Below are 12659 nucleotides of genomic sequence, written 5' to 3' on the forward strand. Positions count from 1 at the left end.
AGGCACCATCTTGCATAAACCACGAGGTGTTCGCAGTTTGTACCGCCACAAATTCACGAAGAATGTCCAGATAGCGTGATGCAGTAATCGTTTCGGATCTGAAAAATGGGCCAATGATTCCTTTGGAAGACATGGCGGCCCAGACCAGTACTTTTTGAGGATGCAGGGACGATGGGACTGCAACATGGGGCTTTTCGGTTCCCCATATGCGCCAGTTCTGTTTATTGACGAAGCCGTCCAGGTAAAAATAAGCTTCGTCAGTAAACCAAATGCTGCCCACATGCATATCGCCGTCATCAATCCTGTGCACTATATCGTTAGCGAATGTCTCTCGTGCAGCAATGGAAGCGGCGCTGAGGGGTTGCCGCGTTTGAATTTTGTACGGATAGAGGTGTAAACTCTGGCGCACGAGATGATACGTGGACGTCGGCGTCATTTGGACCGCAGCTGCAACACGGCGAACGGAAACCCGAGGCCGCTGTCGGATCACCCGCTGCACTAGCTGCGCGTTGCCCTCTGTGGTTGCCGTACGCGGTCGCCCTACCTTTCCAGCACGTTCATCCGTCACGTTCCCAGTCCATTGAAATTTTTCAAACAGATCGTTTATTGTATCGCTTTTCGGTCCTTTGGTTACATTAAACCTCCGTTGAAAACTTCGTCTTGTTGCAACAACACTGTGTTCTAGGCGGTGGAATTCCAACACCAGAAAAATCCTCCGTTCTAAGGAATAAACCATGTTGTCTACAGCACACTTGCACGTTGTGAACAGCACACGCTTACAGCAGAAAGCCGACGTACAGAATGGCGCACCCACAGACTGCATTGTCTTCTATATCTTTCACATCACTTGCAGCGCCATCTGTTGTTGAAAATTGTAACTACTGTAATTTCGAAAGTTTGTCCGCCTGAAAATGTACTGTTGTCCCAAGCATATTGCAACAAACGGTGTATTTCTATCGCTGCTCGTTTAGTTTTTATTGCCGTTTGAAATATACCGGTCATTTTTGAAACACCCTGTATATACGCTGAGGCGCCAAATAAACTGGTATAGGCGTGCGTATTCAAATACGGAGATATGTAAACAGGCAGAATACGGCGCTGCGGTCGGCAACGCCTCTATAAGCCAACAAGTGTCTGGCGAGGTTGTTAGATCGTTTACTGCAGCTGCAATGGCAGATTACTAAGATTTAAGTGAGTCCGAACTTGGTGTTATAGTCGGCGCACGAGCGATGGGATACGGCATCTCCGAGGTGGCGATGGAGCGGGGATTTTCCCGTACTACCATTTCACGAGTGTACCGTAAATATCAGAAACCCGGTAAAAATATCAAATCTCAGACATCGCTGCGTGCGGAAAAAGATCCTGCAAGAACGGAACCAACGTGACAGAAGTGCGTCTCATCCGCCGCAAATTGCTGTAGATTTCAGTGCTGGGGCGTCAACAAGAGTCAGCGTGCGAACCACTCAACGAGACACCATCGATATGGGCTGTCGGAGCCGAAGGCCCACTCGTGGACCCTTGATGGCTGCACGACACACTGTCAACAACGACACTGGACTGTTGGTGACTGCAAATATATTACCTGGTGGGACGAGTCTCGTTTTAAATTGTATCGAGCACATGAACGAGTACGGGTATGAATCCATGGACGCACCTTGTCAGCAGGGGGCTGTTCAAGCTGCTGGAGTCCCTGTAATAGTGTGGGTCTTGTGCAGTTGGAATGACATGGACCCCTGATACGACTAGATACGACTCTGACAGTTGGCACGTACGTAAGCATCCTGTCTGATCACCAGCATCCATCCACTGTGCATTCTGACGGACTTGAGAAGTTCCAGCAGGACACTGTGACACCCCACACGTCCAGAATTGTTAGAGAATGGCTCCAGAAAGACTCTTCTGGGTTTAAACAACTCCGATGCTCACCAAACTCCTCAGACATGAACATGATTGAGCATGAAACTTCCTGGCAGATTAAAACTGTGTGCCCGACCGAGACTCGAACTCGGGACCTTTGCCTTTCGCGGGCAAGTGTTCTACCAACTGAGCTACCGAAGCACGACTCACGCCCGGTACTCACAGCTTTACTTCTGCCAGTACCTCGTCTCCTGTGGTACCTGTGAGTACCGGGCGTGAGTCGTGCTTCGGTAGCTCAGTTGGTAGAGCACTTGCCCGCGAAAGGCAAAGGTCCCGAGTTCGAGTCTCGGTCGGGCACACAGTTTTAATCTGCCAGGAAGTTTCATATCAGCGCACACTCCGCTGCAGAGTGAAAATCTCATTCTGGATGATTGAGCATATTTGGGATGCCTTGCAATGTGCTATTCAGAAGAGATCTCCACGTTCTCGTACTCTTAAGTACTTGTGGACAGCCGTGTGGAATTCATGGTGTCAGTTCCCTCCAGCACTACTTCAGACACCAGTCGAGTCCATGCCACGTCCTGTTGCGGCACTTCTGCGTGGTCGCTACACGTTATTAGGCAGGCGTGTTGCTGTCTTTGGCTCTTCAGTGTGCACTGTAAACAGTAGCGATCCTATCATACTTTCTTGGAGTACTTCTGAAATTACCATTACGTTTGTCGATTTATTTCTGTCAGGGGGTAACACCACTGTAGAATTTTCAAAAAAATCATTTTTTGATTGGCTTAAAAGATGCTCTGAACGTTCTAAAACACGAGGAAAGAAGTCTAATTCCTGAGAAAGCATTCTTCTTTTGACCTCTGAGCTCCTTCTCTAGCGCCTCGGACGACCCGAAACTGCGCGCCTACACCAACTCGATACCCCCCGTGGTGTCTGGGTATGGCTGAAAGCACTCCACAGCCATAATACGTTAGCTCTGCGTCAGCAGGCGTCGGTACGTGTAGGAAAAAGATAATTCTTTCGCTTCGAATCTTGGTTCTTGTATTGACTTATGCTTGTTTATTTGTGATCATATATTATACAGTTCTGTATTTCAAGTAAGAATGAGTGCAAGAAAGTGTACACCAGCAGATGAGGTACGAAGAGATTGTATCGAATGCGGCCTCGAAGCAGAACGGCATCAAAGCGTTCAAAGAGCAGACATGACGTTGAGAGCAGTTCGGAAGGAATCAGCGGTTCTGCTAGGAATTCGAAAGACAGTGACGAGGATTTTGATGTGAATTACGGATTGAGCTACACGATTATAAATTTTCTTGCCTGTTATTTCTCAACACGTGAATTGTAAAGCACATCACATTGCACTAACGAAGTCTTCGAGGTTTTCGCTCCACAATAATTATTGCTTGTTCAAACTGCCGGACGCGGTGGTCTAGCGGTTCTAGGCGCTCAGTCCGGAACCGCGCGACTGCTACGGTCGCAGGTTCGAATCCTGCCACGGGCATGGATGTGTGTGATGTCCTTAGGTTAGTTAGGTTTAAGTAGTTCTACGTTCTAGGGGACTGATGACCACAGATGTTTAGTCCCATAGTGCTCAGAGCCATTTGAACCATTTCAAACTGCCAAGAAGTTGTTATACCAAGTAGTTAGTTTACGCGGAACGCGTATGAAATCAACCGCCGAATCGTCCTAGCAATGTACCTACTTTGCAGTAGGACTAAATGGAATTGAAAAGTTTTTTGCGTTCATGGAAGTGCCACAACCGATATTTCAGATGTTCTATGATAAACTAGCGAGATGATTTCGATCGCAACGGCAACGGTACGACAGGGCAATCCTGGGATAGCGGATTAATGGTAAGAATTTTCCAAAAGTAGATTTTTTTCACTTCCTCATGTATATAACACATTTCAAAACTTCAGGCGCGTTTTTCTCGGAATATGATTTTTCAAAACGGCACGCAGCATGACTGCGACAATTTTCAATCTTCTCATTTGAAAACTTAACGACAACTATGAAATAGCATACCGAAGTGAACCACGTAGAGGATTTTCGTGTAGTTAATTTAAACAGCGCTTATTACAAATGACTCTCCTTTTGTTGGTGAAAATTGAACGACTTGATTCAAACACTCTCAAATTGCACAAAAATCAATATTTTTACGAGAGGAAGTGAAAAAGTAATGGGACATTTCAGAAAAGAAATATTTATTCTGTTGATGGGGAACCGAAACGTACATTATTTTTCTTTATAAACTCCCTGCACTACAACGCAATTTGTCCAGAATTTATTGATTCCGTAGGGAAATAAGTTTTTTGGTTGCACCTGTAGCCAATTTAGCACCCCAATGACTTCTGCTCTCCCCCCGAGCGCCTCCTTCAGTGGTGCAAATGTATGGAACTCGCCTGGAGCCATGTCTGGACCGTGTGGCGGGTGGGTGTTCCAGCAGTTCGAATCCCAACTCATCTATTATTTCGGCAGTCCGTTATCTTGCTGCAGGGTGACATCTTTTCGCAGTTTTCTGTGACGTTTCGATCTGATAGCAGGTTTCAGTTTAGTTCGCAACACATCACAGTAGTAGTTTTGTCACTTGGCGTGGAATGAATGGCTAAAGGCCTGGCCAGACTGAATCCGGCCTGCCGCTGAGACGGACGGCGCAGCGCGAGGCGGGGCCAGTCAGCGGCCAGGGACGCCACACAGGCAACGGCCGGCCGCAGCGACTCCTGGTGTGTCAGCTGTTAACACTATAGAAAGGGCCGAACCCCATTATTAAGCTTGCGTGCGTAGCGCAATTGTCTTGGCGATAGACGCTTTGGAAGCTTCACGCGGGACACGTTATCTTTGTGCGAGTTATTATTATTTTTTTTTAAGTGTAGAAATGAGTACCTGACACTAGCGATACGAAATTGCACCAAGAAGAGGAGATGTTGGGTGCACGACATTAATAGCAAGAGAGAAAGCTTAGGAGAAAACCATCATCTGTGTATTGATCTAGAGTCTGACGAAGATAGGTTCTTCAAATATTTTCGTATGTCGCGAGAATGTTTCGAGGAACTGCATCGCCTGATAAAAAAGGTAGCACCGAGAAGTGCACAACGAACTGGAGAAAGCCAGTTGATACACGGCACAGACTAGCCATTTGTTTGAGGTAAGTTTTACCATTTTTTGCCTTTTTGTGCTTCAAACAGAAGTCATATAATTTATTCCATTTCAGTTTTGCTGTATCATATGAAAGATTCGGCGGAAGAAAATGCTATCCCACCACGTAGTTACGAGTGGAGTGCTAAATTTATCTGCAGTGTTTACGAAAGTATTGGGACAGGGTCGGTACCATTCCAAAATACCGTCAACAACCCCCCTCCCGCCTACGTATACGCGCTAGACGTGAAATGTTTTCATAACACCGCCACCATTCCAAAGCACTGTTATTCGACAACAACAAGGTCGCACCCAGTGTATCCACCACGTGATGCGTGTCTAGTCCCTATTCCCGTAGCGAGGTGCGAGAGAGAGAGAGAGATAGCGCCATCTCTCTATGTCACAACCCCGCGCTTACATACACGCGCTAGGCAGGACCTATACAAATCAGTGCACGGCCCACCTCACTCTCACACTGCTCGTATACTTCGTTCGTCCAGTACTTGTCACGTCTTCGTAATTAAACGTGCAAAAATGAAGCGTTCAAGTGTAACTGCACTCACTAAGGATACGATATTACTTATTGCCTAAGCCACTTCCTCTTACGTCATCACGTACAATACATTACAATTATTTTACAGAAATACATTTCTTAAACAAAATTTTCAAAACAAAATTATAAAAACAATCATGATGGTCTGTTCCTGTGGATAAAATAAACGTTTATTAATTTAGTCATCCCATCACCAAATGGTCTCTAACTACTAATTTCTCTATTTCTACTTTCTACAGTTGACGTCAACATGCTACTACTACATGCCGTGACCTTTTATAGTAAACTCCTTTCCCTGGCGTCGCTCAGTTGCTGCTATTATCTGCGAACAATTGAAAACATTTGTTGCTCATTATTGTAGGTTACTGTAACTCCGAATTTCTCCGATACCCCTTTGATGTTGTCCTTGTTTGACTGGTTATGGCATTGGTCTTCCGCTCCTAGTCTGCTTCTGTCTGTAACGGTAGGCTCAATTCAACGTCATGCTTACCTGTTGAACAAAACAAGAGTTAGTTTTGCACGTTACAGCAAGTAAAAATCAGTGATAGTGGTCAAGGTTCATGGCTGGACTTGAGAGCATCTATCTTTTGTGTTGACTTTCATTATCATCCTTTAAACTGACTGGCGTGTTGTTTTAGCGTCTCTGCTTAACTCAAATAGTTAAGCCCAGACTCGGCTAGCGTCGCTAATACGTCTCTACAACACTCCTACGGCCCAAATCATCAATAAGCTCTGTCGATCACGCTATTGCGTGCGACCAGCCACCTGATTTACGTCTTTCTATGACGGCTCAAAACTTGCCTTTTTCACACAACATCCTCATCGCACCCATTACGAGTTATCCATGTTTGGTGCGTCCCTATCGCCTAATTTCGATTGACTGGCCACCGGATAGTCGTTTTGATCACCGTACTCACACTATCAACACAATTGAGATAAAAGGTGCGTCTCGAACACTACTGCGTCGGACAGACCACCTCATAATTATCACCCGAAAAACCCACAATCGCCATACGCCGATAACGCAACGGGTGGGTCCTGAACACTACCGCGTCGGACATCATACCCTGCACTCGTCTCAAGAAGCGCAACACATTCGGTGGGACGCAATATCCACCTACCACATCACAACACGCTCAACACACCCCAAATCCATCCACCACAGATCCAGATTTTATCCTGAAAGCTCTCCTGTCCAATAGCCTTGCCATAAAATTTTGTATATGAAGTTATCTACATAAGATAACCCCTTCTATAATTAATCTAATACTTCTAAATATTGTTTGTGTCATAGCTGAAGCAAATTTTCTATACTAAGCGACCCAGTGGTCCCCATACAACAAAATTTAACATCAAACACATAATATACACACAATCCATACCAAAATAAGACAAGCACATGAAAATAGGAAAATAAATACACACAACATAAAACAAATAATCACAAAACACAAATAAAACACTGCCTATACTAATACAAATAAACATCGCCAACAAATCACAAAAATCTAATCTAATTATAGACTACTTTGTTCCCGGCCGCGTTCTTCCGCTGCCGAGTGTGCCGCCCTAGTCATTCTTGTCTGTTTTGCGCAGTTTGCGTACGGCCAGGGTTCGCCGGACGTATTTTGATTATTTGTGTAGGTTCTGGATTGCGGTATTCACTCGCTCTGCAGTTCTGCACTGTTTGATCCCTTCCATTTTTATTGGCTGGTTTCCAGTTATTATTACCCTGGTTCCACCTACGTTCCTGTGGCGGATAATGTTTGTCCTCTATTATCGCGCCACTGTGGGTTGTTTCCCCTATTGTTACCGTTACCGGCATAGTTATTCCTCATCTGGTTTCTGTTTCTCTCTATATTCGCGTCTTGGCCTTCCTCATGCGGTCCCCTTTGCTTCTTCTTCTCACGCGCCTGCTGGTCGTTATAGCCAAACTCCAGTTCCCTAAGAATGCCCTTAAATGCTTCTACTTCATTTCCGCATCTGCCAGCTAGCGTCTGCTGATATGTAAGTGGCAACTTCATATAGCATACGCGGTTCGTCCAGATACTGATTCTTTTTCAGCATGTTCTATAAAAATTTCACAACACTTCGGAAACCTGAGCTCTCGAAGTCGCGTGTCATGAGGATTTCTTGTTTAATTCTGTTTTGGGTCTCCTTTGACCAATATCTGCTCATAAATGCGTCGCGGAACTCTTGGTATGTTCTGCAACCTTTAGCAACACTACGCATACTTTCCGCTGATGCACCTTCCAAGTGCGCACACACAAAGTCAAGTTTGTACATTAACGGTCACTGTGGTGGTAACGTTAGATCAAACTGTCCAATGAACGTTTTTGGATGTAACGTATTATTATCATCCTTATAGTGCTGGAACTTGTGTACCGACAGAAAGTGTTTATAATCAAACTGCCTAGTTTCATCTTTATGCTGTGGCGTTTCGATGTTTTCATAAACTACCTCCGTGTACGCCTCCTGGATATCCTGTGGCTCTTGCAAGTGCGAGGTGGATCGCCTATGCTGGTAGCAATTGCGTGCGCCAGTTGTTCTGCTACTGAACTCCGCCTCCGGCAAATCACTTACTACACGCGGTACCTCCGTACGTGTGACCCGCGGTTCATAGCTGCCATGACGTTCTAACGCTCTGGTTTCCAGCATGCATGCTTCATTATCACGTCGGTTCACAACTCCTGTGACAGATACTGTGTCCCGTTGCCGTACTTCCGAGGTTACCTCTTCCGTGGATACTGTCTGAATATCGGCTCCAGTTTGTCCTGTATTTGTAGAAGTTCTGTTGACTGACAGTGCCTCTACCCTGCTCTCGATTTGTCGTTTAAATTCGGCAAATTCTGTCATCAGTGGTGCCTCTCCGGCTTCCTCCTTCCTGCTCGACACGGTTTCTTCAATCTTTTTCACTCGTGTCTGCAGCATATTTATAACAGTTTTGCCGACCTTGGTCTTGTTCTCTGTGTCCTCCTTCGTTTCTCTCGCTATTCTCTTGGCTCTCCGCGCAATTAATTTCGCCTCATTGGCGGTTCTTTTCGCTTCGGCTATCTCTCGCTCTAACTTCTCACGCAACGCTTTTACTTCATCCTTCACACCGCATGTTTCACGCTTTATGATGGCAAGCTGTGCCCGGGTTTCCTTTCTACACTCCTGTATGCTGCTGTGTGTTTCTTCGCTGATTCTTTCCAGACTAGCTTGCCTCTCCTTTCTACACGTTTAAATTCTTTCCTGCATCACTTTCGTACTAGCGTCTATCTTCTGCATCATACGCTCCAAGAATCCAGCGATACCTGAACCGTCTACCGCCAAGTCTCCCCTTTCCGCATGATAACTACTGTCATGACTTGCAGGTGATCCCCTGCTCATTCTTCTGTCTCCTGTCGAGTAAGGTCCAAACCCTGCTCGGTACGACAGTGTCGCAGCGGTTGCTTCATAGCATGCCCATATAAGTTGTTAACATCTAAGTACAAAATGTAACTAGAATCAAGGGATGCGTTGTACTCGACACCCATCCGCGGGTTATTTGCCTTGGCGTGCCTGTGAACACATTGACAAAGTCCGCCGCGGATCCCTCGCTCAAAAATAGAAGCATCGAAGCATCAGTCAAAAGTTCAATGTTGCAATCCGTTTTTTTGAGCATAGCGCCCCAGGACAACCCAGGTGCCGTGTAATAAAAGGCAGGGTCCAGAGAGTACGTGGTCATACATACACTCCGGAACTTTTCGAAAACATCTGCAAGCAAACGAACGTCCGTGTCCATGTATAACCTTGCATATTCCCCCAAATTGGGGATGTTGAATTCCTGCCAGACATTAACGGCATGCTCATAATCTGTGATAGTTATGGTATCGCCTGTGAGAGTACTGGTAAAAGAAGTTATGTCGGGAAGCCTGGTTTCATTGAGTTTTGCCATACTATCAAGATACTCGTACGGGAAAACTCCTTTCCTCGTCGCAAGTTGAAACTTTTCCTCATCGGTAAATGCAGATCGAGTGATATGCATATCATTCCGAGATAAAGTCTCAACCAGTTTCTGGAGCGAAGTCTGCATAAATCATAGAGAGTCAAGGAAGCGGAGCGTAATTTTCGGCGTCATTCGTTTTGAAAAAGAAATGTACTTTTCAACACTTTCAGGCAGGATACTGACCTGATCATTCTTCATACCGAACTTAGCCAAGTGCTCAACGAGAAAATGAGCGTCATACCCGCTCAGATTATGAAAAAAGACGGGTATGTGTGTAGGTAACTGATACTTCAAGTTGCATGCTTTGTGGGCTGCACCGCGGAACTTACCCGTAAGATGACAATAGTCTCTACGAAGAGTCTCCGCTTTTCTATCTAAGGCCAGCCCGCAAATATGACAATTAACAGCCTTTTCATACAAGTCATCATTTTCCTTTGATTTGGTCATGGGAATATTGATGCTGTAGAGCTTGTGAACTTGCCATGAAAGTTTTTCAAGCTCAGTGAGAAGCCAAACCGCCGGATCGTCCCCTACATAAGACTGATAGCTATTAAGTTTACAATCATATACGCATACAACTTGGAACGCCGCCGCATAAGGTACGTGTTTTTGTGTGAAGGTTGTGTGTGAGGCTAAGGGGTTCCCTTCACAACGAGTAATAGGAGCCAGCAAGCATTCAAAATCGGCGTACACAACAAAAGGACAACGCTGCTGGTGGTGAGCATTTTTAAATTTAATGAAGTTATTTTCCTCAGTGAGCATGACAACACATACCGGGTCCTTGCATGCACAATCTAATAGATGTGTCGCTAATAACTCTTGAGATGAAAAATAATTCAAACACCTTATACAAATATGTTGTTTATGTTCATTTTTACTTAACTGGGAGGAAATGAGTCGGGACATGTCTTTGATCCAGACGTAGTGATAATTATCACGTTCGGAGAAGAGCAGCATGTTGACATGCAACTCTCGCTCACTTCCAAATTTTGAGAAATGGAGGGGGCCTACTACTGTATGCTTGTTCTGCTCATCTGACTTGCTTTTCTTCTCCAGGCCATAAACGTGGACCGATATTGCGGTATTCTGAGCCTCAAACTTAGGTATGTCCTGGATTCTTAAAGGGAACTCTATTCTGTCAAAGTTATACTGTCTCTTAATATCTTTGACTTTGTAACTGCTGGGACGCTCGGGATGATGTTTGTAATTGTAATTTCTCTCGCAAGCCAGGACTGACCATGCAAAACAGGCATTATCATAGTTATTTTGAACAATAATGCACGCCTGCTTTTTCTCAATATCTATAGGGAGTTTAATATAACTGGACCCTCCATTCATTGGATCATAGACATGCATATGGATTTCGAGGTGTGGTATACTGCTGAGCGCTTTAGCGGATCCACGTACTTCCATCTCGGAAAATCGGGCCATAATAGCGCTCAAGGTGGATTCTCGGTACAACTCAGCAATCGATGTGCTCCGAGAAATAACGCCATTGTCACCCCATATATAATGCAGAGTAGCCGTCTCCGCGTGTTTAGGGGGGTGACTCAGTTCACAGCATAATACCGCACTGCATTTAATGGCGTTAAATTCCGGATCTTCTAAGAGTTTGAGGAGCTCGGTCTCCAAGACGGGGAGGCACGCCTCCAAAAACCTTACAGGATCGCGATACCTCCCGCCTGGATTCTCAATTCTGGTGAAAGAGATTCGCCCCTCAAACGCTCTAGCAACTGCTGAGTATTCTAAGGGAGTCATTACGCCGTTATACTGATCGAATTCATTATCGATAGGACGGGGGAGAGAACTACCGCTAGCCATAGGGAAATTACTATTATTACTATTGCTACAACTAGGAGTCCACCCGATAGATGAAGGGGCTGGTGATGGGGGATCGTAATCATCATCATTTGCGGGGAGAGGTATACGTCTCCGAACGCATACCTTGCGTGGGCGGCGACGGTGAGCTGCTGCTTCCGGAGGAGGAGGGATGACAGCCGGCTTGAAGGGCCAGGCTGTGGCGACGGCGGACGGGCTGCGCTGCTGCCTCTACCTGCCGGTGGCGCGGGGGCTCGGTGTTGTTTTTCACAGCCAAACGGTTGCGGCAGCGCTGGGGAAGGAGCTGGCGCGTGTTCTGCATCCGCCTCCCGCGAAGCTCTTAGGGGCTACGCAAGGCGCTGCGTGTCTTTGCGGTTCGGTGCGCCCCCGCAACCACCGCTCTAGGAACACGGCCTACGCCGTGTGATATACCTGTAAGATAAATAAGAAAAAAAGTATTAATTTAGTGATTTATATTTAAAAGAGCGATAAATAATAACAATAAGAGTAAATAATGGTAGTTATGTGAAGGAATGTTAATGTTCAAAATTATTCACCTTCTCCGCTATGACTCCATGGTTTGAGCAACTCATTGCCAAAATCAAGTAGATCCTCAAACCAGTCAGGTAGGTTGATCTCCTCCTCCTCTTCTAAAGACTGAGTGTCCTGCGTGGCGGGCGCCGTTTGAACGCCACCGCCGCCTCCTTGAACGCTTTGGGTGGTAGAACTGAATGCTGAATTAGGCGCATCTACAGCAGCAGCAGCAGCAAACGTGCTCATGTGGACGAAGTTCCATTCCCTGGTAAGTACATTTTCAGTATTCTGATATCTGCACCCTTTAACTCTGTGTATGAGTGCTATATATCTCCATAATGCTCTCTATAACGATCGCTCCTCCACTTGTTCTGTGTGTGTGTGTTCCGGCTTACGTCTTTTTACCCCTTTAGAATCTCTCTCTCTGTATAAAAATTGCTTATCCACGCCTTTTTTACCTCTAACTTGGGATGTGTTATAATTAATTTACCGTGTCCGCTATAAAGATAGAGCTTCCACGTGTTGTGTGTCTGTTATATTTGTTGTGTAGTGGTTTTTGTAAATATTTCATTTCTTTCCTCTTTTTTCTAAATATGCTGGTCCGCTTATTTCTCTATCACTTAACTGAATGCACACTTCCCTTTCCGTACGCGATATTATATTCAGTCTTCTCCATCTTTCTAGATTTCTTCCATCAAATCTTGGCTGATCTAGACAAGCAGCTCGAGATGGAAAGGGCTCAAGCGCAGCTCGAATGTAAGTACATTTCTAATACAAACATACTTCTTAAAC

The 12659-nt window shown here is 45.5% G+C and overlaps 1 protein-coding gene across 1 annotated transcript in view; it reads right to left on the minus strand.

Annotated features, from left to right (window-relative positions):
- The window catches only part of LOC126212765 (uncharacterized), a 36949-nt gene extending 24836 nt beyond the window's left edge, over window positions 1-12113 (minus strand). The window contains exon 1 of the mRNA XM_049940171.1: window positions 11953-12113. Within this exon, the coding sequence (XP_049796128.1) occupies window positions 11953-12113 (161 nt within the window). The remainder of the gene's footprint in view (window positions 1-11952) is intronic.
- Between the last annotated feature and the right edge of the window lie 546 nt (window positions 12114-12659).

This window comes from Schistocerca nitens, chromosome 11 (genome assembly GCF_023898315.1).
Source record: "Schistocerca nitens isolate TAMUIC-IGC-003100 chromosome 11, iqSchNite1.1, whole genome shotgun sequence".
Classification (NCBI taxonomy): domain Eukaryota; kingdom Metazoa; phylum Arthropoda; class Insecta; order Orthoptera; family Acrididae; genus Schistocerca; species Schistocerca nitens.